This window comes from Mauremys reevesii, linkage group 1 (assembly GCF_016161935.1).
Source record: "Mauremys reevesii isolate NIE-2019 linkage group 1, ASM1616193v1, whole genome shotgun sequence".
Lineage (NCBI taxonomy): Eukaryota > Metazoa > Chordata > Testudines > Geoemydidae > Mauremys > Mauremys reevesii.
In genome coordinates, this window is record NC_052623.1 from 110,031,918 (window position 1) to 110,059,106 (window position 27,189).

The following is a 27,189-nucleotide window of genomic DNA, read 5'->3' on the forward strand; positions in this document are numbered from 1 at the left end:
TGGACATACCTAGATTATCTTTAATCTCAACCCCATTCTCAGTGCTTCGCAGTCCCACTCCTTCTTTGTTTGTTTTCTTCTTATTGTAACCCTTCTGCCAGGTGGAGCCAGCAGCAACCAGGGCCTGGTTCAATATCTAGGGGTTCCTTTCCATCAATACAACACAAAACTGGCTTGAGCCCTCACCCAGAAACCTGGGAAAACTACACAGCACCCCAGGATGCTTCTGAGAGGTAATACTTCCCCACTCGCAAGCACAGAATCTGTGTAGAAAAGAAACTTGTAATAAAAGGAAGGAAGTAACTTGTTGTTAATTGGGGAAAACACAGCAAACAGGGCTCATAAACATAAATTGTGAGCAAAAGACCCAACCCCAAGTAAGTTGGGCAGTGTCCTTTTCCCCTCAGGTTCTTAACTCCAGCAACCCAAAAGTCCCTTTAGTGTGCCTGTCGCTTCTCTGCACCCCACTCACAATTGCTGTCCTTGGTCAGTGCAGACCCAGAGTTCAGAGGTACATCTGCAGAGTTCACCTCCCACTTTGGGTAAATGGGGGTGGGCAAAGAGGCACCTTACTCCACTGCTTGGGCACTTGCTCACCACCCCCTCTCTGCCATCCACCTGCTGGCCGATGACTGCACTTCTCTGCGGGGCTCTGCTCTGGCCCTCTCTGCCAGCTGTCCTGCTGGCCGCTCGCCACCAGCTGACTGTCAGTCACTTTCTGCTGCCTCTCTCTTGTGACTTCTGCACATAAGTCTCAGTAATTTTCAGCTCTTAGCAGGCAAGGCAAGAAACATAGTCCTACCACAATTGATTTCAGCTCACATTGAGCATTTAAAATAGCAAAGAGGCTCCTAATGAAGCCTATTTAGCTCTTTCTTTGAAAAGTGTGTGTGTGGGGGCGGGGGAAGAGACAGCTTAAACCAGTCCAGGGAAAACCCTTCGGGGAGGGTCCACACCTCCTGGCTGGGACATCTGTCCCCACCCCTCTTACTTTCACAGGGCTCTGGCATTCGAGCCCCTGTCTTAACGAGGTCCTTTCAGCTGAGGGTGACCCCCTCATTAGGGACAGGTTAAGCACAGTCCTGCTTCCCTGTATTCAGACAATAATGAAAGCTACATTAAAACAACACTTCACTACCCCTGTATTCAGTACTAAAGTGATTTGTAACCCAGCACCAGCCAAGGTTGATCACTTTGAGCAACACTGCTCTATCTGCTAGATATCTAGACAGAGCAGGTGTGTTCATGTAAATACAGTTTGTTCCTAAAGCCTCCCAGCTAACTGTCAGGGGAATTCATTCAGACTCTGCTTACATCATTTATATGGCTATCAAACTTTTTACTATCAGTTTTAATTCTCTTTGCAAGGTCCAACTGTGCTTGGCTTTTGGCAGTTTTCACTCCACCCCTACACTTTCTGACCTCCAAGAGGTAGCTGTCCTTGCTGATCCCTCCCATTTTCCATTCCTTGTAGGCTTTCTGCTTTCTCTTAATGATCTGTTTGAGATGCTTGTTCATCCAGCTTGGTCTGCAACCCTTCCCTATGAATTTTTTTCCCTTGCTTGGGATGCAGGCTTCAGGTAGCTTCTGAAACTTTGACTTAAAGTAATTCCAATCCACCTCCACATTCAGATCCTGGGGTTCTTTGGTCCAGTCCACTTCCCTAACTAATTCTCTTAATTTTTTAAAGTTAGCTTTTTTGAATCAAGGACCCTAATTGCAGATCTATTTTTGTTTATCCTTCCATTTAATTTAAACTGAATTAGCTCATGGTCACTCAAACCAAGGTTGTCCTCTACAACCAATTCTTCCATGAGGTCCTCCCTACTCATCAATACCAAATATAATATAGCATCACCTCTTGTTGGATCAGCATCTATTTGGTGAAGAAATGTGTCAGCTATCATATTCAGGAAAATATAGGCTCAACTATTATTAGTAGCACTTGTCCTCTAATCTGGGAAGTTAAAGTAACCCATAATCACATAATTCCCATTAGTATTTATTTAATTAAAAACATTAAAGAGGTCTCTATCCATATCCAGATATCCCGGTGGGCTGTAGCATACCCCAAGCGCTATGTCAGGAGAATCTCTAGTACAGTATCTTTCTTCCCTAAAGTGATTTTGGCCCAAACAGACTCTATCTTATCCATTCCGTGCATCAGACTTGCATATTAGAACTGTCATAGAATTTTTGCCTATGTCTACTGTACTGTTAACTAGATTTTTGCATTTATACTGGTCTTTGCAACAATCTCTCTAAAAGATTAGATTGCATATAGAACCATAATCCATTTGACACAGGGTTTCCTTCCTGGGTGCTTGCCAGCCTTCATGTTCAGAATTAGGAACCACAGTTTTCCTTTTGGTTTTCTCTGCTCTTATGTGATGTGTGATACTGAAAATCTTCTTTGTCTTCAACCATATGTGCCTTATTTTGTGGCTTGTGGGCTTTTGTAAAAAAAAATGTATTTTTCCTCTTTACATTTTCTGCAGCTCTTTCCATGTGCTGGACACTTCCCTTGATCTCTGTCTTAGTGGCATCTGAGAAGCTCTATGATGAAATGCCTCTGTGCTGGTTTTGATCTTGCCTGTGTGTTTTTGTTTGTTCCATTGTTTTTTTGCTAGGAAGCAGGTACTGTTTCTTCCTCTTACTGGCCAGCATTTTCCCTTCTTGATTCAACTTTTGCAATTTCGTTACTTTAGTGTGGGTTCACTCAACATCTTAGCCTGGCAACAACATTTTTGATTTCCATCACTGTGCACTTGTATATTAATTAATCCTTCAAAGTTACAAATTCACCCCTGGCAGCCACCTATCTCAATGTTTTAGCCGGGTTACATATTTGAGTTCTGATGTCATCAGCCTGTGTTACAAACCATTCATATGTAACATTCTGAAATGCCTAGGAATATTTCTGCAGTGCATGAGGGATCTGTTTTTCTGCATCTGACAGTGTTCATTACGAATGAATGTGTTAAGTCTTTTCCATTTATTGAATGTTAGGAAGTATTCTGTATAATCAATTTAGTTGCAACTTCATAGTTTTCCCAGTGTGACCAACATGAACAACAACAACAAAAAAGACCAGAGATTTAGCTGATAACTGTGTAGGTTAAAAGTAAAAACTTCCTAGCAGTCACTTTCCCCCCTTCTTTCTTATCCTTTAAGATTTCTTACTGCAAGCCCAGACCCTCTGTGCTTCCACTGGAAGTTCAGGCTTCAAGCTTCTTAATTTTTATTTGCTGTTTATCTAATTATTTGCAGAGGTTTTAAAAACATTAAAATCCAGCCAGAGCTTCCAAAACCACATTTCAGCAGAGGCTTTGAAAGTCACAGCGTTAATGTGCTAATCTAACTAATTATGCATGTAATGTCCACTAGTTACCTCCTAGAATCCAGTTTACTCTTGTGACATGGTGCACTTGCTCAAGAGTAACTGAAGAAAGCTGTAAAAGGTGAAAACCTACCTCAAAGATGTCAGCTCGCTTTCTTTTTTCTAACCATTTTTTTTAAAACCAACATTTTGAAAAAAGTGAGAAGAAAAATTAAAACTGCCTGGTAGCACAGTTAATGTAGTTCACCTGACCGTTATTTTCTGATCAAATACTTTGAAGTCGTCATACCCTGAACATTCTGACAGCATTATTTTTTAATTATGAATGTACTTTTCTTTTAAAAATTCTGTATCTCTTTTAGGCACAAACATCTTTTCCTTTCTAGATCAGCTAGGTTTTTCTTCTTCATTAGTTTTTCTCTTGCTGCCTGTTTGTCTGTTGGGGTGACCAGATAGCAACTGTGAAAAATCGGGAGGGGTGGGGTTCAGTAATAGGTTGCCTACATAAGACAAAGCCCCTAATATCAGGACATCTGGTCACTGTATTGTCTATTGATATACCATGCTTACCCCTGGTATCTGAGCACTGTAAATACAGATATAAATCCAGCAAGAAGGGATGGTGGTGGGTTTTTTTTGGTCATTCAGATACCTGTCCAATGGGAATTAGATTAATGCTCATTAAACTCTCTTCATGTAGTTTAGCTGATAATTACTCCTAAAATTCCCTCTTCTCTGGGTGAAATTTATCGACCTGCATACAGTACACTACACCACTTTAATCTCACTGATGAGGGAGAGGGGCAGGCACAGAGGTGGTATGGCTGTGTTGCAGGGCCCTTGCTGCTTTTGCTTGTTGTATAGGGCTATGTCTATTCTGCACCCTACACCTGTTAAGGTTTGAGCCCAAGCCTCCCTTCCATCCACATCCACATCATTCTGACTTGGGTCAGGAAGTCCTCAGGATCCCAGTCCTAGGAGCCTCCTGGGGGATAGGTTAGAGCCTGAGTCCTGCTGTGACTTGGGTCCAAGCCCTATCATTTTGCAGTGTGGATGGAGGTCAAGCTGCAGACCTGAGTCAAAAGGTCTGTGTAGTGAAGTATGGACACGTTAGCATGGCTGTGATTCCCGGGTCCATTAGAGTTTACAGTGCCAGTGTAGCAATACATTAAGAGGCTTCTGCCCTTGTCCTAAATAGACTAATTAGATGTGGGCTGTTGGAGATGTGTTTGGGATACTACAGGATCCCCAATTTCACCAATCCAGTCACCGAACACCCCCTGCATATCGGACCCAAAGGGCAGAAGTTATAGTCTGGAAGAGCACTGGCAGAGGGGGCTACATTATAATCTTGCAGGTTGCTGGTGGACTAGGGGCTGAATTCTATCCAGCTTTGTCCCTTACACAAAGCCCAGTTACACAGGTTAGGTACAGGGTGAGAAACAAATGGTCTAGTACCACTTCATGCTGTCACTGGGCAACTATGGAATAGCTTTCTATCAGAAACTCCAGTGCCGTCAAACAATCCATGGGGCTTGTTTCCCTTTTGCAGCGGTTTTTGTATTTGAGGGGACGGAGCGCTTGAGATTGATTATGCTTATTCTGAGAATCCAGAGTGTGCCCTTGTCTCATCTTCTAAGAGACTGTGCAAGGACAACAGCAGCAGAGAGCATGTGGAGACAGCAGCTTTTTAGTCACTGGATCAAGCAGCATCATCACGAGCAGATTGTGCCCATTCGTTTCCCATGCATTCATGCAGTTCTGAGCACTGTCCACTGTGATAGTGCTTCCTCTTTTAGGAAATGTACCATACGAAACAAACAATTTGAATTTAGACCTCCTCCTGTTTCCATATTGTATGTGTGTATATCTGCACATGCATATATATTTTAAAATATATATGTACATGTGTATACACACATTCCCATAGAGAATCCCTTTGCACATATTAGAAATCCATATTTCATTACATTTAAGGCCAGTGCATGAGTATATCAATGCATTCTGTTTGTTGGATTGGCTAGTAGGCAGTTAATGATTCTTACCTAATACACACAAGATCTATATGTTACAGAGTGTTATGTGACATAACTCATAAATGAGAGAATAGAGCCCACCATTATATTGGGTTCTTTATTATTCAGATTTCCTTCTAGCCCTACAAAGGTAGAACCCAAATGGTTGACTTAGTGATTTAAAAGTAATAAATTGTTATAAAATGTTGCAGTAGCATCACTGAATCATTGATAGATAGATAATAGAGTCTATTAGAAGAGCCCGTAGAGTTGATTAATAGTGTCCGATAAGTACTATTTTCCTTGGTATCAAGCTGGAAATTGATTGCAGCTCCTGCTTACCAGTCTAGTCACATCAAAGGGCTTCTGAAGAAAAGCATACAGGAGTAGGGTTTTATAAGGGGACGGTCGTTTGACGATGCTCAGTATTCCTCTTCAGCAAAGGCAGAGAAATATGTTCCGCAGAAAATCAGGAAGCTTTTTATATTAAGTCATTGAAGGGGCCTAACTTTGTAATTGCATCTACAAGAGCTCTGTAGAACCAAGGACAGGAGAGCCAGATCAACTTCTTTGCTGAGACGCAATTTATTGCTCCGAAGACATGGCATTAATTGAATTTTTTACATGGAGGTAAATAACACATATTTTTTACTCCTTGTTCATCTGCTTTGAAAAAGGAATAAAGACATCTCACTAAACTGAACACAATGCTGCTGACCTAACCAAAATACTTCAGCTGTTGAAGTGAGGTGAGTGGTTAAGAGCAGTGTGCTTCAGCAAAAGCCTAACAGATGTAACAGAATTGCTCTTGAACTTGTAAGTAATTTTCCCTAGATTGACCAAAAGATTTTTAAATACAAGTATTTTGATACTGACTTTAACAGTGCAATTTGAGATGGATTTACACTAATCTTGCTGCTTCTGTTGCTCAGAAGCACTTTTTTTCAAACTGAAAGGACATGAAGATGATTTTTGATTTATAAAGAGGGCACCTATAATCACAGGAATTACTTCAGCTGGCCTGTTGCATACATATTACTGATTTCTCCTGCAGCAGCTAAACTCACTTCAGCTGCAGCAACAATGATAAATGAACTTTTAATCTTTTCTTTTTGGTAGCAGCAAATCACTGCTGCAGCAAATGTATGCAGTGAAGTAACCATGTGTAGCAATTATGTGCATTGCTGAAAAGGTGAGTTCATTAATCTTATGATCAGAATCTGTTCTCTAACAAGGATCATCACCAACCTATATTAACTACCAAGGGGCCAGCTGCTGTGAATTAGCACAGTTCCATTGAACTTGAAGGAGCCACACTGATTTACACCCGTTGCAGACCTGATCCAGTACTTACAATGTTATTTATTGATTGATCCAGGATTTTCTCACATCCATCTTAACTGTTTAGCTAACCACATTTTGGGTTTAGATTGGTAATACTATATTCTGCAAAAATTATTGCAATATAGAAGTCTAGGTTTGATTAGTTGTTATTTTTTTAAATGAATGATAAACTATTGTTGACAGAACATTGAAGTCAGTGAGAGTTGCAGGGGCTTGACCCCTCTGAAAATCAGGCCATTTTCATTTAGTTGCCGAGATATGGATTTAGGTGCTTAATTTTAGGTTCCCAAAATTGAAAATTCTGACCCATGTATTTTGGATGAACGTGATAGGGCCCCTATATTTAAGTGGCCCAACTCTTACCATTATACAGATTCTTGTGACCTTTTCTTTTCAAAGCTTTCCCACATCCATTGTTAGCAGCACACCTGGGAATCTGGCAAAGGGATAGCCCTCAGGCTGCGAAAGTGTCTTGTCTTTGTTCAATGAAATCCATCCAGCTTTTGCTAAGATATAAACTGTCAACATCACAATTTTTCTTCTCTGGCTTGCATTTCTAAGGAAAAAATGTGGCAACCTGCCAAAATAATAACTAGACAAAAGCATTCTGAAGCTGGGCTAGCAGCACTGCCAAATCAGCAGCAGCACACACTGTACTGGGACACCTGGGAGTTTCCTGAGCAGCTGTAGCAATGACAGGGGGACCTAGCATATAGCCCCAGTGATCCATGCCCCACTCTGTGTGCACCACATGGGGCAGGAAGAGAGAGCTGAAGGGCACCCCTTCTGCCTCATATGTAGCCCCATTGGTCCAACTTCCACCCCAAGCAGATAATATGTGGGGCAAGAAAGATGGGGGAATTCCCCCCCAACCACTGCATAGACACAACACACAGTCCCAGTGGCTCATGACATTCTCTGGAGACATCATGTGAAATAGGAGCTCCCCTAACTCCCAGGAATGGGGCGGGAACCTCTTATGCTTAACAAGCTATCCCTTAACTGCCCACTTTATTTTAGGTGGTCTACAGCATGTGTGAGCCCCTCCTTCTTAATAATCTGTTCCAATTTGTATTTAGCTTAGACACTCTGGTTATCTTCCCAGACATGAAGAAAAGTTCTGAGAAGCTTAGAAACTAATCCTTTACAGCTACTGATGTTGGGCCACTAAAAGACATTACCTCACCTCCATTGTCTGTCTCATATCCTGGAACCAACACATACAACAGTGCAAACAATGTAAAAGAAAGTCATCCTTGTCTAATCAACAGCTGCACTTCTCTTCTCATTTCAAAGCCACTGCCAGAGTGGGTAGATTTATTAAGAGGAACCATCTATTGCTGATTGGCTATGATTTGGGAATTTCAAAATGTTCAGCTATAACAGAGGATAACAAAGCAATGCATACAACAAAAAACAATCAGAGTGAAAGCAAGGCTTTGTAAATTATACCTTTCTGACCTGTGCTGTACTGGAGAACTTGGAGGTTAACACAACAGTATTAAGCTTAAGGTTTACAGTCTTTAAGGAATAATTGCACCTATAAATCCTTATTTAATAATTCTTGTATTATCCTTATACAATCTACACATTTCCCTGTGTACATATTACATTATACAAAGGATGATTCAGTCCTCAAAGTTAAAATTACCATTTTTTCCCTTTTTTTTGAATCTACCACTGGGTGTACGTTTCCCAAAGTCTGCTTAGAAAAATTAAGTTTAGATTCATTCCAAATAACAGGCACTCCTGGTATGTTACTGACTGTATATACTTTTTTTGTGACTTACGGTGTATGTTTAAAAGACAATCTTTCTTAAAATATTGTAACATTTTCCAATATGAACACAGACCATTGTCATTTTGTATCTTAAGTCTCCCATTTAGGCGACTAGTCCCCCTGACTTTAATAGTAGAGTAAAGATAAACATGTTAGTGTTTGCAAGTTAAAGACTAATGTTTTCAATTGCTTTTGTAGCTTTCAACATATTGCATTCTTACCTTGTGTCACAACAAAATTCAGATTCTTGTTACTGTACGCAGAAATTCATTCCAAAGGTTTATTTGGGGGGTGGGGGAGGGAAGAGATGGGGATGCAACTTTGCTATCTTATGTATGCAGTAAAAAGCATTATTTCCAGATCAGGATAGCATTTGTTTCTGTGGATCACAACAGCAAATTTGTGAAATGAAGTGAAAATCTGGATGTAGAAGGTACGAACACCAGTGGGAAACTGTGTTCTGTTGTGTTTGAGGACAAATCTGCAATGACCTCTAGACAGGGAGATTCTCCACACCATTTCAAGCCACAAAAGTGTCTTCTGCAGCTTGTCCTCACAGAGGAACAGAAGCATAGAAGGGGAAATGTGTGCATATCATTCACAAAGAGAGGTATGGGCAATGATTTTATGCAAAGCATGGAATTATGCAGAGCATGGCCCATATATGATAAAGAAATCTAACTATCTTGCTCACTCTTTTCACTGCACCCTCCATATCCTGTGTTAGTCATTTGTGAGCTAGCCCTAGCCCTGCAACACCTATTGGGACTAAGAATTCCTCCCCTTAGCCTCAAAATGAGGTTATAGCACAATTTAAAGTGAGCAATCCTATTTACTGAGGAATTTCTTGTTTGTACATGATCATGCCAATAATTTGTGTTTAAAATTGGTACTCAGGCGTTTGTGAGCAAATTCCTACAATTATATCAACAGCTTATTTTGTAGTCATAATTACACTCTTCATAGTGGTTTTATTTGGTCCCATGTCTGGTGAAGTAGTTCTATAATAGTGAATACCACTGAAATTGCTTTAGAATAACTGTGATTTCTTTTGTCCTATTCCAGTTTCTAACAAGCAAGAAATAATATAATTTTTACCTTTTGTTGACCCTTCATATTTCCAGGTGGTTTTTTCAAACTTATAGGTTCATAAGGGTCATATAGTACTTACATGGTGGGTACACACTGAAAGCCATCATGCACTCTTGTGACTTTGGCATAGTGCAGCTGAGTAAATAAATCATACCTAATAAGCTTTTCTAAAAGGATTTGATAGCAGGCAATATTGTCAGCATGTTATTAATGTACAATCGTCTAGTGACAGTCATGATGACCTTATCAAACCACTGCACCAAACTGTAACTTATCTTTATTTCAGATATTTTCTTGTCTGATTATGTTGATAGGCAACAAAATACATAATTTATGTGAACTGATCCATAAGGCCACTATACTCCCCTGCTTCAAATCCCTTCTGAAAGCCGCTCTCTGCTGTGATGCTTAAACTACATCAGCTAGTTCATGATGGGTAGGTAGAGGGACAGGTGGGAGTAGTTGACTTATTTTGTCTAGTTAAAATAACTCTGTATGTGTGTGTGTCTATATATACACACACAGAATTATTTATATATGAAAATTGTATATATTTGAGTGTTTTCCTCTCTCCCCGCCCTTCATATGTCACTTGTCTTCTTCTTGGGGTATTTCTACACTACAAACTATGGGGTGTGATTCCCAGCTCATATATAGTTACTCATGGTAGTTCTCATCTTCCTGGCACTTCCAATTATAAGATCCTGTGTTTGGTTGCTTTGCACCCTCCTGCTTTGGTGTGGGGACTCAAAATGTGACGAGAGTGGCTTATAGTATGAGGTATGTGCTTTTGTGAAAAATTGCTCAAATTTGGCTAGGTTATCACAGTTAGCACCGGCTGAGCAGAGACTTCTTAAATCTTCCTTAAATTCCCTTAAGATTCCAAAATACTGTTTTGTTAGCGTGTGTTGACTTCTGCTTGCCCCGGGCAGGTAAAGTGAACCTATTGCTGCCCCAAACCGGAGAAATTAATACGGGGCGCTCTTGCAGAGCCACATCTGGCTGCAAAAGGGCCCATGCTTTTATACCCCATTGTACTGGAGTAATCTTGTCTGGAAATGACAAGGACATTGCAATTATCCACCCAGTTATCAATCTCTTTGCTAAATGGAGATGGAGTGGAGGAGGCCACTATAGGATACTTGGCCATCTAAAAACAGTAAGGGATCAAAGAGAACTTCTAGATTTACCCACTTTCTTTCCAAAAGTTAAACAAGACTCATCACGCAAACCACTCTGCCAGTTTTTCCCTGAGCCAACCAACATAGCTTTTATCTTGGACTGAGATGACTATCTCTGCAACTTGCGAACCCAGATGGCTAGATCCTCAGCTGGTGCAAATTGTCATAGTTCAAGTGATGCAATGAAACTATGAAGTCTTCCTTGGAATCTTGCTGCTAGATTTAATCAACAAAGAGGGGCACAGATCTAAATCACAGGTAATATTCCATAGTTCCCCAGAGGCCTCTGGAACCCCTCTCAGCAAAATGATTTGAAACTCAATAGGAAAAGATACTGCATGTCAAGGTTCCCTCCCCACTCTGACCTTTAGGGTACAGATGTGGGGACCTGCATGAAAGACTCCCTAAGTTTATTTACCAGATTAGGTTAACAATTTCGCTGCCACCATCAAATGATTTAAACAAACATTTAGGGAAGAGTCATTTGGAACTATGCTTTTCCCCAAATCTCTCCCAAGTATCTAACCTCCGCCTTTCCTGGGCAGATTTGACACTAATTCCTCCCTCCCCCGTCCCCAAGTCTTTACACCCCTTTCTTGGGTAGACTCGAGAGAATTTCCTCACCAATTCCTGGTGAACACTGATCCAAAACCCTTGGATCTTAAAACAATGAAAAAATCAATCAGGTTCTTAAAAGAAGAATTTTAATTAAAGAAAAAAGGTGAAAGGAATACCTCTGTGAGATTAACATGCAAGATAATCTCCCAGACAACAGATTCAAAACACAGAGAGTTTCCATCTGGGCAAAACTTTAAAGTTACACAGAAACCCAATTTGATTCTCCCTCTATTCTGGAAAAAGAAATCACAAATAGAAATAAAAGTAATTTAGTACATTCCTTCTCTAATTACTCATTACCCTGTAGGAGTGTGATGGTTCCTCTCCTCCATCAGGCAAAAGCACACACACAACAGACAAAGGACTGTTTTCCCCCCTCCCAACTTTGAAAGTATCTTGTTCCCTTATTGGTACTTCTGGTCAGGTGTCAGCTAGGTATTGTGAACTTCTTAACCCTTTACAGGTAAAAGAGGAATTAACCCTTAACTGTCTGTTTATGACACTGCACGTGTCCCATTTTGGTGATGATCTGTCCCTCATGGAAGCAACCATCTGGTCCAAATTAGATAGATTCTTTACATGAAGAACACAACAAGAAAATCTTAAATTTATATTCAGTCAGAGCTAATCATAATCTCTGGGATATCAACCAACTGGAATACTTCCCATGTTCAGTGTCTGTGGTGGAGGGATAATAATTCTTTGTCTCATTTGTCTAGCATTGGAGCATGATTTTCAGCACGGGTTCTTTTCCCTCCTGTACCTTTATTTCTCTGCTATTGCAGGGCAACTTGAAGTTTTAGCACAAAGAGTCTGAAGTTAGGCAAGTGAAAAACCGAGGCAAACAAGAGTAGTAATGCTTTTGAAAATGTTGATGCCTGTGTCCCACTTTGTTTCCAGTTTCCTTCTGTCCTAAACATTAAAGAAATATTTCAAATGTTCATGGAGATTTCAGTTAGCCAACTGGTGTTCACTCCCAACTGTCTCGTTGTGCAGCTATATTTTATTCTTTGTGCTTTCTGATATTTGGCAGCTCAAATGCCAAGCACTGTTATACCATTCCATTTTAGCTGAAATAACTGCTAACATGAGAGAGAAAACACTTATCAATAAGAGTGCTAAAAAGTACTTTTTTATGCTTGATGCTACTGCAATGGTATGTATGTGGGCTGGTTGTCAGCAGTAGGGACTGAACTCTAGACTTAAAACAGAGGTCTCCAAACTGTGGGGCATGCCCCACAATGGGGTCCCAGAGGAACATTCAGGAGGGTGCGGCTGGGGCCTGGGCCAGCCCTCACAGAGTGTGGGGAGGGAGTGCCACCCAGCTCTGGCCCCGGCTCTGGCCCCAGCCTTGGGCCCCTTGCCCATGTCCACATCCTTCCCCTCCTGGAGCCACAACCCTGTTCCTAGCCCTGCGGGAGAGGAGGCACAGACAGGAGTAAGGCACAGACAGGGGGCACAAGGTAAAAAAGTATGGGGATCTCTGACTTAAAACTGCAAGCCTATGCTGCCAGAGCTAAACAAGCCCTGTTAATCCAAAGGCACTAGCAGACATACAAACTTCTATGAGGGCTGGCCACTAGAGTGGGACAGAAAGCTGCACTGGGCAAGCATGGGTTACTTTACCATCCCTCCCATCTTTACCATCTGCTAAAAATGGCAAATTTAACACTGGGGGGCGGGGGAAGGAATCCTACTTCAGGGTGCATAGAGAATGATTGACTGAAACATAGGTACATTTTCAGTTTGTTTCTTTTCAGTTCCTGATATCTAACTTTATCAGAAGATTCCACTTGGAGAGCTAAATACAATGCAAAAAACCTCGTTCACATAGTTATGAATCTGTAATGATTTTTCTGGTTTTAATAGCTAGACATTTGCCTGAGTACCCATATCATGCTAATGAAATCATTATAGTTGTGATATTTTGTTTTTTCTTCTCACTGAGTAACAGGAATTTGCTAACCCAAAGCAAAATGAAAATGCAAAGATGGAGGCACAAACATCAGATTGGCATTTCACTGTCTTGTTTGTAGGCAAATGGTAACCACTCATATTACAGTGAATTATTTATGTCTCATCCGTCTCACATATTTGAACTCTCAGACCTCTTTTTTTTTAATTTTTGTGTTTATGCATTTTAAAGCATGCATTAAAAGTGAAAATACTTTTAACATGGAATTAATTATGTGTTTCCATAAAGGAGATGATAGCAAAACAGATGCTTCCCAAATAGCATTAGTCAATTAGGTAAAGCTTGCTTCTAAAGAGTTAAATAGACCCCCCTAGAAGTTTGGTGGGAATTTCATTAAACATTGAAAACTCAGTGTTATCTAACCTTAATTCGTTTATCTTTCATTTCTTGTAGGCTGTTTCCAGCTATGTAATGTTTTTCGAACACATGACATGGAAATTGACCAGTGCTTGCTGGAGTCCCTCCCTTTAGGCCAGCGTCAGCGGTTGGTGAAGCGAATGCGCTGTGATCAAATAAAGGCATATTATGAAAGAGAAAAAGCTTTTCAGAAACAGGAAGGACATGTGAAAAAATTGAAGCATGGAAAGGATCACCGAGTTCATTTCAACCTCGCTGATATGATACAGGATGCAATCATACATCATGATGACAAAGAAGGTACCACACACATTTAGCAGTAGTCTCATGGTTTATTCCTTAGTGTGGCTAAAAGTTTCAGAGTAGCAACTACCTTGTATCTTGGGGCATTATTTTAGACTTAATTTCAAATAACAGTAGTTATTTGTATCTAGTATGTACTCTGACCTTTGCAATTAACATGCAATAGAGTAAATGTGTATTATATAATATAAAACATTATGGAATATATTTTATATCCTTGATGAAAGCCAATAATGTTTTGGAGGCCTTAGGATGTCACTGTAGGATAAAGGTGTTTACAGAGTCATAGATTTTAAGGCCAGAAGGGACCATTTTGATCATGTAGTCTGACTTCCCGCATACTACAGCCATGGAATTGTACCCAGGTGTTTAGTGATGCTTTGAAAAATGTTTTCCCTGTATTTAAACAAAGCTCTGAAATAAATAAGCTTCCTTCAGAGATGTGGCTCTGGCTGGGGGCAATTAAATGGTTATTAGGAATTGGTGATTCTTAAGAGGATGGGTTTTAGCCATAGTGCTTGATGAACCCTGAGCCCAAAGTGATGGTGGTGATTGTTGTGATGTGACAGAGTTTATGTACAGTGACTTGGCTTAATGAAACATTGATATTAAAACATTGGCTCTGTCTGCTTCTGGATCCACTGAGCTGGTGATGTGATGTAACCTCTTGACAGCATAATTGCCCAGATCCTGAGCTGTGTTGTATGCTCTACATGTCTGGAGTGTGTAGGCGCACATGTATAAGTCAAAAACATGGAGACTTGGGAGACGGGTCAGAATATAGGGGGAGCGTGGGCATTGCAGGGACAAAGGAGAGACAAGAGGGGATAACAAATCAGTATTGTAGACGTTTGTAAACTAATGCAAATATGGGGAATAAGCAGGAAGAACTAGAAATCCTAGTGAGTGATTACAACTATGACATAGTTGGCATCACAGAGGCTGGGTGGGATAGTTCACATGACTGGAATATTAGTATAGAAGAGTGTTGCTTGCTCGGGAAGGATAGGCAGGGGAAAAAAGGGAGGAAGTGTTGCCTTGTATATCAAGATGTGTACCCTTGGACCAAGGTTGAGATGGAAATAGTAAGCAGATTTGTTAAAAGTCTCTGGGTAAGGATAAAAGGCGTAAAAAACAAGGGTGATGTCATGGTAGAGGTCTACTACAGACCACCTACCCAGAAAGAAGAGGTTGATGAGGCTTTTTTTTTAAACATCTAAAAAAATCATCCCAAGCACAGGAATGTTTGATGGTCATGGGGGACTTCAACTACCCAGATACCTGTTTGGAAAATAATACAACAGGGCACAGGTTATCCAACAAGTTCTTGGAATGCATTGGAAACAATTTTTTTTTTAATTCAGAAGGCGGAGAAAGCAATAAGGGAGAGGCTGTACTAGATTTGATTTAGACCAGGGATCAGCAACCTTTGGCACGTGGCCCACCAGGGTAAGCCTCCTGGCAGGGCCAGTCTGTTTACCTGCAGTGTCCACAGGTTCAGCCAATTGCAGCTCCCACTGGCTGCGGTTCGCTGCTCCAGGCCAACGGGGGCTGCGGGAAGCAGCAGCCAACACATCCCTCAGCCCACACTGCTTCCCACAACCCCCGTTGGCCTAGAGCGACTAACCGTAACTAGTGGGAGCTGCAGTCGGCCGAACCTGCAGACATAGCAGGTAAACAAACCAGCCCGGCCCGTCAGGGAGCTTACCCTGGTGAACCATGTGCCAAAGGTTGCCGATCCTTGATTTAGACAAATAGGGAGGAACTGGTTGAGAATTTGAAAGTGGAAGGCAGCTTGAGTGAAAATCATCATTAAATGATAGAGTTCATGATTATAAGGAATGGTAGGAAGGAAAACAGCACAATAAAGAAAATGGATTTCAAGAAGGCAGACTTTATAAACTCAAGGAGTTGGTAGGTAAGATCCCATAGGAAGCAAGTCTTAGGGGGAAAACTGTTCGAGACAGTTGGAAAGGTTTCAAAGAGACATTATTAAGGACACAAAACCTAACTATCCCACTGCATAGGAAAGATAGAAAGTATGGCAAGAGACCACCCTGGTTTAACCAGGAGATCTTCAATTATCTGAAACAATAAAAAGAGTCCTACAAAAAGTGGAAACGAGATCAAATTACAAAGGATGAATATAAACAAGCAACACAAGCATATAGGGACAAAATTACAAAGGCAAAGGTACAAAACAAGATTAAATTAGCCAGAGACATAAAGGGTAACAAGAAAACATTCTATGAATACATTAGAAGTAAGAGGAAGACCAAGGCCGATTAATCACTTTTTTGTTTCAGTTTTCACCAAATTTTACTCGTGATGGACATCTAACATAGTGAATTCCAGTGAAAATGAGATCGGATCTGAGGCTAAAATAAGGACAGAACAAGTTAAAAATTACTTAGACAAGTTAGATGTCTTCAAGTCATCAGGGCCTGATGAAATACATTCTAGAATACTCAAGGAGTTGAGAACGTATCTGAGCCATTAGTGATTATCTTCAAAAACTCATAGAAGATGGGAGAGATTCCAGGGGACTGCAAGAGGAAAAATATAGTACCAATCTATAAAATGGGGAATAAGGATAACCTGGGGAATTACAGACCAGTCACCTTAACTTCAGTACCTGGAAAGATAATGAAGCAAATAATCAAGCAATCAATTTGCAAACAACTTGAAGATAGTAAGACAATAAGTAACAGTCAGCATGGATTTGTCAAGAACAAATAGCTAATAGCTTTCTTTGACAAGCTTTGTGGTTGGGGGGAAGCAGTAGATATGGTATATCTTGACTTTAGTAAGGCTTTTGATATTGTCTTACATGACCTTCTCATAAATAAACTAGGGAAATACAGATACAGTCGGTGCATAACTAGTTGGAAAACTGTTCCCAGGGAGTACTTATCAGTGGTTCACAGTCAAACTGGAAGGGCATATCACGTGGGGTTCCTCAGGGATCAGTTCTGGGTCTGGTTCTATTCATTATCTTTATCAATGATTTAGATAATGGTAGAGAGTACACGTATATAAAGTTTGTGAACGATACCAAGCTGGCAGAATTTCCAAGTGCTTTGGAGAGTAGGATTAAAATTCAAAATGATCTGGACAAACTGGAGAAAGTGTCTGAAGTTAATAGGATGAATTCAAAAAGGACAAATGCAAAGTACTACACTTAAGAAGGAATAATCAGTTGCACACTTACAAAATGGTAAATGACTACCTAGGAAGGAGTACTGCAGAAAGGAATCTGGGGGTCATAGAGGATCACAAGCTAAATATGAGTCAACTGTGTCACTGTTGCAAAAAAAGCAAACATCATTCTGGCATGTATTAAAAAGAGTGTTGTAAGCAAGATACAAGAAGTAATTCTTCTGCTCTACTCCACACTGATAAGGCCTCAACTGGAATATTGTGTCCAGTTCTGAGCACCACATTTCAGAAAAGATGCACACAAATTGGAGAAAGTCCAGAGAAGAGCAACAAAAATGATTAAACGTTTAGAAAACAGGACCTATGAGGAAATATTGAAAAAAATTGGGTTTGTTTAGCCTAGAGAAGAGAATATGGAGGGGGGATATGATAACAGTTTTCAAGTACATATAATATTGTTACAAGGAGGAGGGAGAGAAATTGTTCTTGTTAACCTTTGAGGACAGGACAAGAAGCAATGGGCTTAAATTGCAGCGTGAAAGGTTGAGGTTGGACATTAGGAAAAACATCCTAACCGTCAGGGTGGTTAAGCACTGGAACAAATTGCCTAGGGAGATTGTGGAATCTCCATCATTAGAGGTTTTTAAGAACAGGTTAGACAAATACCTGTCAGAAATGGTCTAGCTATTATGTAATCCTGCCTTGAGTGCAGGGGACTGGACTAGATGACCTCTCTTCCAGTCCTGAACTTCTATGATTCTATATGCGCAAACAGACACTGGTGGCTTTAAACCACTTTTGTGCTGCCTAGTACTGGGGCTCTGTTGGCACTTGTCCAGTCCCTGGTGCAACTGAGAGCATTCTGAGGGCTGTTCTAAATTGTTCTTGAATCCAAATGCAAAAAGGGGGACATTTCTGGCAAATAAGGATGGCTTAAGGACCTGAGCAGTCCCCTGAACTGTCGGTTGGGAGTGGTTGTAACAGAGTCCTTGCTGTTGTGACTTTCATAGCTCCAATGCAACATACACAGGGGGAACCCTCCATTTTGTGTGAAATCTGTCTTTGGGTAACTAGGCATTGCCACAGGGGCATAAAACTGCTCTAAAGCAGGATCTTGGCCAATGGAACATCACTGCTTTTTGTATTAGCCAACTCCACCCTGTCAGGTTTGGCCTTCCTTTAAGCACATTTCAGTGTGGTGGGTTGGACAGATTTGAATTCTCTCCTCCCACTCTTTCCTGAACCTTTCATTCAATGCTAGTGACTATATATATTTGCTATTGTTTGAGCGCATCAGATTATGTATTTTGATTTATAAACAGAAACAGCTAGAGCTAGGCACTCTTGTAAGTGCTTTTCAGGGCATTTAGAAATGCAATTGTTTTAATATACATTCAGTTCCCTAAACAGTGATGCTTGTGATTTAAAAATTAACATCTTCACCACTGCCCATCTTCTCACAGCTTCCTTCTCACCAAAAGCCAGGCAGAATAGCAGATATGCTTTGCAGTACAACCTAAAGGTCAGACCCCTCAGACTATTTAACATTTATACCGAATGTATGACCATACACAGTTCACTTAGTGAGAAAAAACAAATCCATACTGGCCCCTGAAAAAGCTGAATCCAGAGCAGAACAGAAAGTCCAGCAGCCACTGAAAGTGAACAGCAGCAACATACTAAAAACCACAAGGCAGGGAGGAGCATGGGATAGGTTCAAAATAGGCACCAGTATGGTATCCTGCCCCTTGAGAGGAGCTGTATAAATCTCTAGAAGCAAGTAGCCCTCATAGCCTGCAAACAGACCCATTAGACCTCAGAGGAAGGGCATGGGCAGGGGTAGTCAACAGGCGGATCGTGGTCCAAATCCAGACTGCCAGATACTTTTGAACGGACCCCCAAATCATTTTATTTTCTCATGATTGTTGTTTTTTTTTTATTGTTTTCTGTGGCATCTAGGCCTTGACTATACCTTGACCGAGAAATGTGGACCTTGACAAAAAATAGACTACCCCTGGGCTAGGGGCATCCTGACTCCTCCTAGTCTCAATACTTCACCCACCCATGAGGTGGCCAAGAGTTAAAAAAAGGGATGATGCCTCTCCCTGAGCCAGCCCATTACCCAGGAGTATGTATTGTCAGCAAATCCAGGCAAATACTTTGCTTCTTCCACCCACTCATACCTGAATCACTGTATCTCAGGAGGGGGAGTAGAATGTCTTCACAATGATCTATGGAAACATGCAGGTTCATGATGCTTGTTGTGCACTCTGGCAGTGATATAATTTTAGAATGTGTTACAGGAGACTTATCTGAGTCTATTGAAGTAGTGACATTGTAAACATCTCCCCTTCTCACCTGGAGAGGGCTGATTATTGATTGTGTTATTTTATTATTGTGTTCAGGTAGTAAATCTTCTTTTATTGTCACTAATATGTCATTTTAATGTATGGTGACACTTGAATTTCATTTGTTCTTGAACTACTTTATACTGTGAAAAACCAAAGGCTATCTTTCCAACTTTAATACTCTTTTATTAACACTAATAAAAGGTGTACATGCGTGACTTAGTGCAAAATCTCCTCATTTGTATGGGTTTAAATATGACATAGCATTACTTTTGTAGTATTATAACAGAGAATATCTGCCATACCAAAGAGTAAAAACATCCTGCTGTGTCTTGTGTGAGTGGGTCTCAGAGTCCGGGATCCATCTCAAGCCTCAACAGCTGCACTGCTATTTTTAGCCCTGCAGCGTGAGCCCTGTGAGCCCAAATCCATTGACCTGGGCTCTGAGGCTTGCTGCAGTGTTTTGTTTTGTTTTTTGCTGTGTAGCCATACCCTTAATGGCTCTAAAGAGTTCATTTGAGTGAGCCTGGTTAATAGGCCATAACAGAATATCTCTGCCCTTGTGTGACAGTCCAGAGCCCTGACCCTGCCACATTTAGCACACAGAGCACCCATGCAGAGCTCACTGCAGTGTGCATGCTTTTAAATTAAGCGGGGTAATCATACATGCACACACATATGCTGTGTCCTAATATAACCATTAACTAGTTAATTACATGGTATGAAGGGATTTTCACAGTATTTGTTTATTTTTTTCAATGCAAAATTGAATGTTACCAGAGCCCGTGTTGTGCTGAAAATTTATATATTAAAGGCTCACTAAATGCACCAGATTCAGCTGAGGAGTTAGTAGAAATCTTCTTCTTTTTTTTTCCCCCCAAAGTGTGTGCCCTGGAATCCATCAAACTATATTTTTTACAATGAACCAGAAAAACTCAGAGCAAAACTGCTGAGTTTTTAATATTTTTTTTCACCTGAGGTGAATAATTCAGGAGACACTGTTCCTCTTCCCAAGGACACTTTTACCCTCAACAAGTCAAGTATTCTCTCTCCATTTTGCTTCTATCTCAGGGAGCTGGCCCGTGATTTGCAAATGCCCACCACACACAAACACACTTTTCTGAAGTGAGGTGGTGGTTGGCTGTTCTTGTCTACACTCATGCTCTTCACAGGCCGGCAGCACAAAGTAGGAGCTCCCAAGCGCTAGCGAGCGCGCGCGCGCCTTCCTCCTCCCCCCCCCGGCTCCTCCGGTCCCCCGGGCCCGCATCCCGGGAGGGGGGCGGAGTTGCTGTGCCCGAGCTCCGCCCTGAGGCCAGGGCCCGGAGCCCCCACGGAGCGGACCGGAGCTGCCGCCCGCGCGCCCGCGAGCTCTCAGCGAGCCGCGGGAACGCGGGGCCGACCGCAGGCATGCGCGCGGCGCCGCTCCGCCCCCCCCGGTGACCTGCCCGGCCCGCCCGGGCGGCGCTCCTCCAGAGAGCCAAATCGCCCCCCCAGGATGCGCCCCCCGCGCGCGCTTGCCCGCTGGTGCCTAGAGCCACCCCTGTTCACAGGGATAATCTGTTTCCCCCTCTCCCATCACTGGAGTTGGAGGGGGACACCTATATAGATCCTGCCCATTAATCCACTGAGTCCTGCTGCTGTAACAATGGCTGTTTCCCTAATTTTGAGACATGATGTACCCCAGAATGCACTGAACTGTTTGGGAATCACCTGAACAATTGTGGCACCCAAAAGTCTCTACAACAACTGTGGCAGTGGCTGCTTGCTTTACTCTCTGGTTTGAAACAGTACCCAGAGTCATCAAAACTTGTATGAACTTCTGTGAACCCTTTAAAGCAAATGAGGGCTGGGTTTCATGTTAGTAAGGAAACCCAAGACCAGCTTTTGTGTTTGGGTTTCATTATGAAAAGTTCACACAGCTTTAATATTTATAAATTGAGCAGAGGTGGATAAAATTAATGAAATTCATGGAAAAGCAACAAAAACAATTATGGGGCTAGAGGGACTGATTTAATAGGATAAGCGCTAGATGTGATCTTCTTCTTCAACACTTAGCTGAACAGTCGACCGCAGCAGTCATTTGCCTTTTGGTCCATCCCTATGCGGCTGCAATCTGAATGCAGTTACTGGCTTTTTGCTGATTGGGCTTGAACAGGTCATTGGCCATTATCATGTGTAGGAACAGTGCACACTAATGATTCCAATTGATAGTAGAAATAATTTTTTACTAAATCAGCTGATTCCTATCTTGGCACATAGACTACTATTACAGCAAGGTGACTTTGTCTATGTTTCAGACATGCAATAAGTAGTCAAGAAGATACGGATATCCCAAGTTATGAAGGCGGACATGGCCTTGCCTCACAGTAGTAATGCTACCCGATATAAGTGGTTGGGACTGCTGGAATACAGAAATAAATAATCTTCCATCTCGTGGCACCTTGCTTCCATTAGGCCGGCAATTGATATGCCAAGATGGTCCATTTTGTGAGAGGCAGCGAGCTGATGACCATGCCTGTAAATAGTTGCCACATTCCAGGTTGCAATTTTGGTGGATTGGTGGAGATCCTATCTACGATTGAATACATTGTCATGATATACTGCAGACACGCCTGCTGACATCAGAGGACGCATGTCCCCAATCACGTTTACATCAGGGGAAGACAGCACCAGCAGCTGAGAGTAGGGCTGGGGCTTTAAGCCTGGTGCTTAGTGCTAAATTATTCATGTTGATAGATGCAAGAGTGAATGATTGTCCCAAAGAATATCTTATCCCACTGGGATGAAATGGAAGTGCAGTATTGTGAACCTTTTCCTGGTCTACCAGTACTGGTTTTGTCCTGTGTGACCCGAGCCATTGAGTCTTTCTTGGCGACTTCCTTCATCTCAGGTAGCTAGGCACAGCTTCTGCTCTGCATCTTTGCCACCTGCGCTAGCCATCATTTTCAGGGTTCACATTGGATCTGTCCACTTCGCATAATCCCCAAGGCAATATTTCAGACCAGCCTCCATCGCTGATGGCATAGCTCCCATGAGCAATCCCCTCCTTCAGATATTACACCTCTTGACCATGATGAGGTACAGGTCGGCCTTTTTGGGGAGATGTGATATTGACCAAGTGTTAATAATTTACATGTATTTGAACTCAGATTCCCATAACACCAAGAATATGGACATAAACAGCAAAGATAGAGAGGATTTTTATAGTGGTATAAGGATGTGTAGTTTGGAAAAGATGATGAAAGAATGAAAATGTAGACTTAATATCAGGTAAAGCTTTCTGACAATGAAACATGTTAGATTGTAAAACAGTCTACTAATGGAAATCTGAAGCTCCTCTCTAGGGGCATTTAAGCTAGACTGTACTGCACATTAGGAATCATGCAGAATAATCCTGCCCTGTTAGGGATGATGGGTTAGATTACATGAATGTTTTGGGGTTTTTCCTCCATCTCTAACCTATATGATTCTGTGGATATTGAGGAAACTGTGCTCCTGGTGATATACTTAAGGCTGAGATGAATTTTGCACTTAAAGTAGGGATTCAACCACTTTATTATCTAGGGAGAATAGAGCGTATCCGCCCCAAAATTACAGCACTTGATTTTTGGGTACAGGATTAATTTCCTGAGAATTTATACCAGTGAAGTGTGAGTCTTTTGGTTAATGTGCGTGTATAAACTTTTAATTTAAAAGAAAAGGAAATTCCCAGACAAAAACTGCATTGAAATGATACTGAATTTTAGAGACCTGTTAGTAATTTATTCTGAAGTGATACCATATAAGGAAAGAAAATACAAAAAAATCAAATGGGTCTTTAAGAATCAGTTTAATATAATTTTAAACCAGAAACTCTAAAAGATATTGATCAGAATCATATGTTCTTTATATTGTGTCACTACAGGGCAGATTTAAGTTTATCTGGGTGTCCTAAATGTGCATTTTCATACTTCAGCGTGTTTGGATTTCTCTATGTTCACTTTAACACTACATTTCCTGGGTATATAATGCTTTGTTTTGGGATAATTACAATATCCCCGTATAATGTATTTACCTTAATTTACTTTTATGTATTATCAGCTGTAACTCCATTTTAACACGTTTTTTTCTGGGAATATAAATGGAACTAACTGTATGCATGCAGTAGTGGCCACTGAAATGCCAGTGTTTGCCATTTAGGATACCACAGTTAGCTTCTTTTCTAATTAGAGGAGAAAAATGTGTGTCAGACACCATTATTTGGTAACCATTGGCAAATGTTGATTTTAAGAGGAACCATTGTAAAAGCAAATGTGATTGATATATTTGCATATACACATACAATGTGACATACATGGCCCTAATCCTTCAAAAACAAAAATGAATACATGCTACAGTTCACACACTGTGAGTAGTGAAGTTTATAGGATTTCTCATGCTGTGTAAAGTTATGGATGTGCATGAATCTTTGCAGAATTGAGGTCATAAAAAGGAAAAAAATAGCTATACTATAACTGAATAAATCTGAGGCTGTTGAAACAAATGCATTCTGCATTAGGAAATCATACTTATGTGTAAGGCTAAAACAGATGACTGTCAACCATACAAGATCTTTGTAACTTAATCCTTTCTGCGTATGGAAATATGAAGGATCTCATCAACCAGCTTTTCCACCCTTTGACAAAGGGGCTGTTTGAAAGACCCAGAAGGCAGAGGCACCTTTCAAGCCAGAGCAATCCTTCAATTTTGTAGGTCCAGCATGGTTGTTAAACTTGTTTGGCATGGTGTGTGATGAATTCAGCAACACAGGGCATCCTTTTGTTAGAACACTGAAAAAACATAAAGCCTTTGGTTATTGGGCAACAGATGTTAAGTAATCAGAGTAACCCATTTCAAAGCAATCATAAAACCACAGGGAGATAAAATTTGAATATATTTGAATTTCTATAGGATTCCATATGTGCTTTTGTCTTCTGTGCATGGTTTGTGTTCTATAAATACACTAAAAATGTGCAAGATGCACACTATACAATAAGACACTTTCTTGTTTTGCAAAAAAGTATAATTAAAATGTAAAATATTATTTAATTGTAATATGGAAGATATATATTTATGAAGTTGAATGTATATGAAATGCACACATTTTAGAAGGAAATAGCTAGAAGTATATAAGTCTGGTTTACAAAACTAGTTAATTAACATTTTGTTTAACCCAAATTTGCTTATGTTCCTGAGGGCTGAACTGTACTCTTCATTGTGCTGTAGGCCTATGAACACTAGAGGTTAGAGCCTGCACTGTAGCCCATCGTAGTCAGAGGCAGACTTTCCATCAATTTCATTGGCCTTTGGATCAAGTCCTTAATGAACATTGAGACTGGCTTTGTGGACTGCCCAGCTTTAAAAATTCTATTCTAGTTGTAGCACATGGGCAGTGGGTATAATAGGCCAGGGTAGGCTGAACCTTCCCTGGCACAGCTGTGACTGCCGGATACCAGTTGTGGGTTTGGCGGCAGAAGTTTTTGCTTATTAATATGCCCCATGCAGGATGGCTAAAGAGGTGATATCTGCTATTCAGCTTACTTGGTTCATCAGTAATCTCCCTGTACTCAAGGGAGATTACTGATGAACCCGGGAAGCTGAATAACACATACTGCCTCTGCCACTGCCCTGGAACCTGCAGGGGGCATATCAAAAGTTCAGGTTCTTCTCCTGGAAGAGAAGAAACAAGAGCTTTTCCTGTGGGACAGCTTGGGGTCTGGGGAGGCGCGGTGCAGCTGGGAGGGCTCCAGCTTGCCCAGGGCCCCTCTGGCCTTGGGGGCAGGGACGACGAGGGGCTCAGGGCTCCAGATGGCCCTGGGACTCCTCCGGTCAAGGGGGGGATCATGGCTCCAGCCGCAGGGGGGGCAGGGGGTCTTGGGGCTCTGTCTGGGGGGGTGCATGGGCAGAAGAGGTGAATCCAGGGGCCAGCCTCCCTGAAGGGGGGCTCCAGAATGTAGCATGGCTTTTTTTAAAAGCTTTTAGCTTTTAGCTTTTAGAGTCGTAGACTTTAAGGCCAGAAGGGACCATAATGATCATCTAGTCTGACCTCCTGCACATTGCAGTCACAGAACCTCACCCACCCACTCCTGTAATAGATCCATAACTTCTGACTGAGTTACTGAAGTCCTCAAATCATGATTTAAAAACTCCAAGTTACAGAGAATTTACCATTTACACTAGTTTAAACCTGCAAATGATCCATGCTGCAGAGGAATGCAAAACAAACAACAACAACAACAACAACAAAACAACCCAGGATCTCTGCCAATCTGACCTGGGGAATAATTCCTTCCAGACTCCAAATATGGTGATCAATTAGACCCCTGAGCATGTGAGCAAGACCCTGCAACCAGACACCTGGGAAAGAATTCTCTGTAGTAACTCAGAGCCCTTCTCATCTAGTGTCCCATCACCTTCCCTGATAGTTGGAGAACCTGAAATTCAGCCTTTAAAGCTGGCCTATGCTTTTCAAGTAGGCCATAATTGTGTACATTAGGGATAATAGATGATATAGGATAAAATCCTTGTCTCATAAAAGTCAATGGGAGTTTTGCCCTTGATTTCAGTTGGGCCAGGATTTCACCCAGACTTTTTAAAGACTGCTGACTGATCCCCAAATTTGAAGATTATCTAATTTTCTGAAATGTTTAGATGTTCCCTATCACTTTCATCAGCAATTAAGCATGGAACCGAATCTGTATAAAGAAACTTAGAACAAGAATTCAGATCATTTTAAGAATGTTTTCATTTAGTTTTCCTAAATGAAATTATTAGGATTGGGCCGATATACTTTCAATTGCAGACTTTTTTCATAAGTGGACTATGATATAATATTTACTTCAATGGGACTACTCAATATGTGTAAAGTTAATCGTGTGAATAAGTTTTTATAGGATCAGCGCCTGAATCAGGAGTTTGTGACATAAAGGGTACAACTAATTTGGAGTGGGAGGTGCAATTCTCAGCGCATGTAGACAGAAATGTACTAGCTCAGTTTGAACTAATCTGCTAAAAATAGCAGCATAGACATTGGGGCACTGGTGGAAGCTTGGACTAGCTGCCTGAGTGCCAGCCAATCCCTGGTCTGAGGTTGGGCAGTGAACTTGAGACACTGCCAGTGCCACAATGCCCACACTGCTATGTTTTATTCTGCTATGCTATCTCAAGTTGAGCTAGCACGAGTCTGTCCACCCAAACTGGGAATCTCACTTCCCAGGTGCAGTTAGACATACCCATACTTTTAAAAACTACTTTTTAACTTCCCTTTAAAAGTTTATTTGTCCTAATTACAAGAATACAGGCACCATATATTAAACTCATTACTGGCCTCTCCAGGGATCCAGTTTTGCTAGAGATGTAGAGTGACCTGAACTGATATGAAGCCTAATGCTGAAGTCCAGCTTCATAGGCCTTTGTCTCTAACTTCCTTGACTTCAGCCAATCAGTTCCCTCCATCATTCCATTCTGGTCTCTTTCACTATAATTTTTTTGTGTGTGCTTTGTCACTATAATTGTAAACAATTTTATACCTTAGCTTGGTATAGCAAGGAGAAAGGGGTCACCTGTGATCACACAAAAATGATAATGTGGAGTTAGAACAAACCAAATAAAAATCAGTACCTCATATTTGGCAATTTGCCTCTTAACTTTAATGGGAAC

General features: G+C 41.2%; 1 protein-coding gene across 2 annotated transcripts in view; it reads left to right on the forward strand.

Annotated features, from left to right (window-relative positions):
- Positions 1-27,189, forward strand: part of MYO16 (myosin XVI) — a 575,450-nt gene that overhangs the window by 126,125 nt on the left and 422,136 nt on the right. For both annotated transcript variants that reach the window (XM_039547002.1, XM_039546990.1), the window contains one exon: positions 13,739-14,002. In XM_039547002.1, coding sequence (XP_039402936.1) covers positions 13,777-14,002 — 226 coding nt within the window. In that variant the 5' untranslated portion in view covers positions 13,739-13,776. The remainder of the gene's footprint in view (positions 1-13,738; positions 14,003-27,189) is intronic.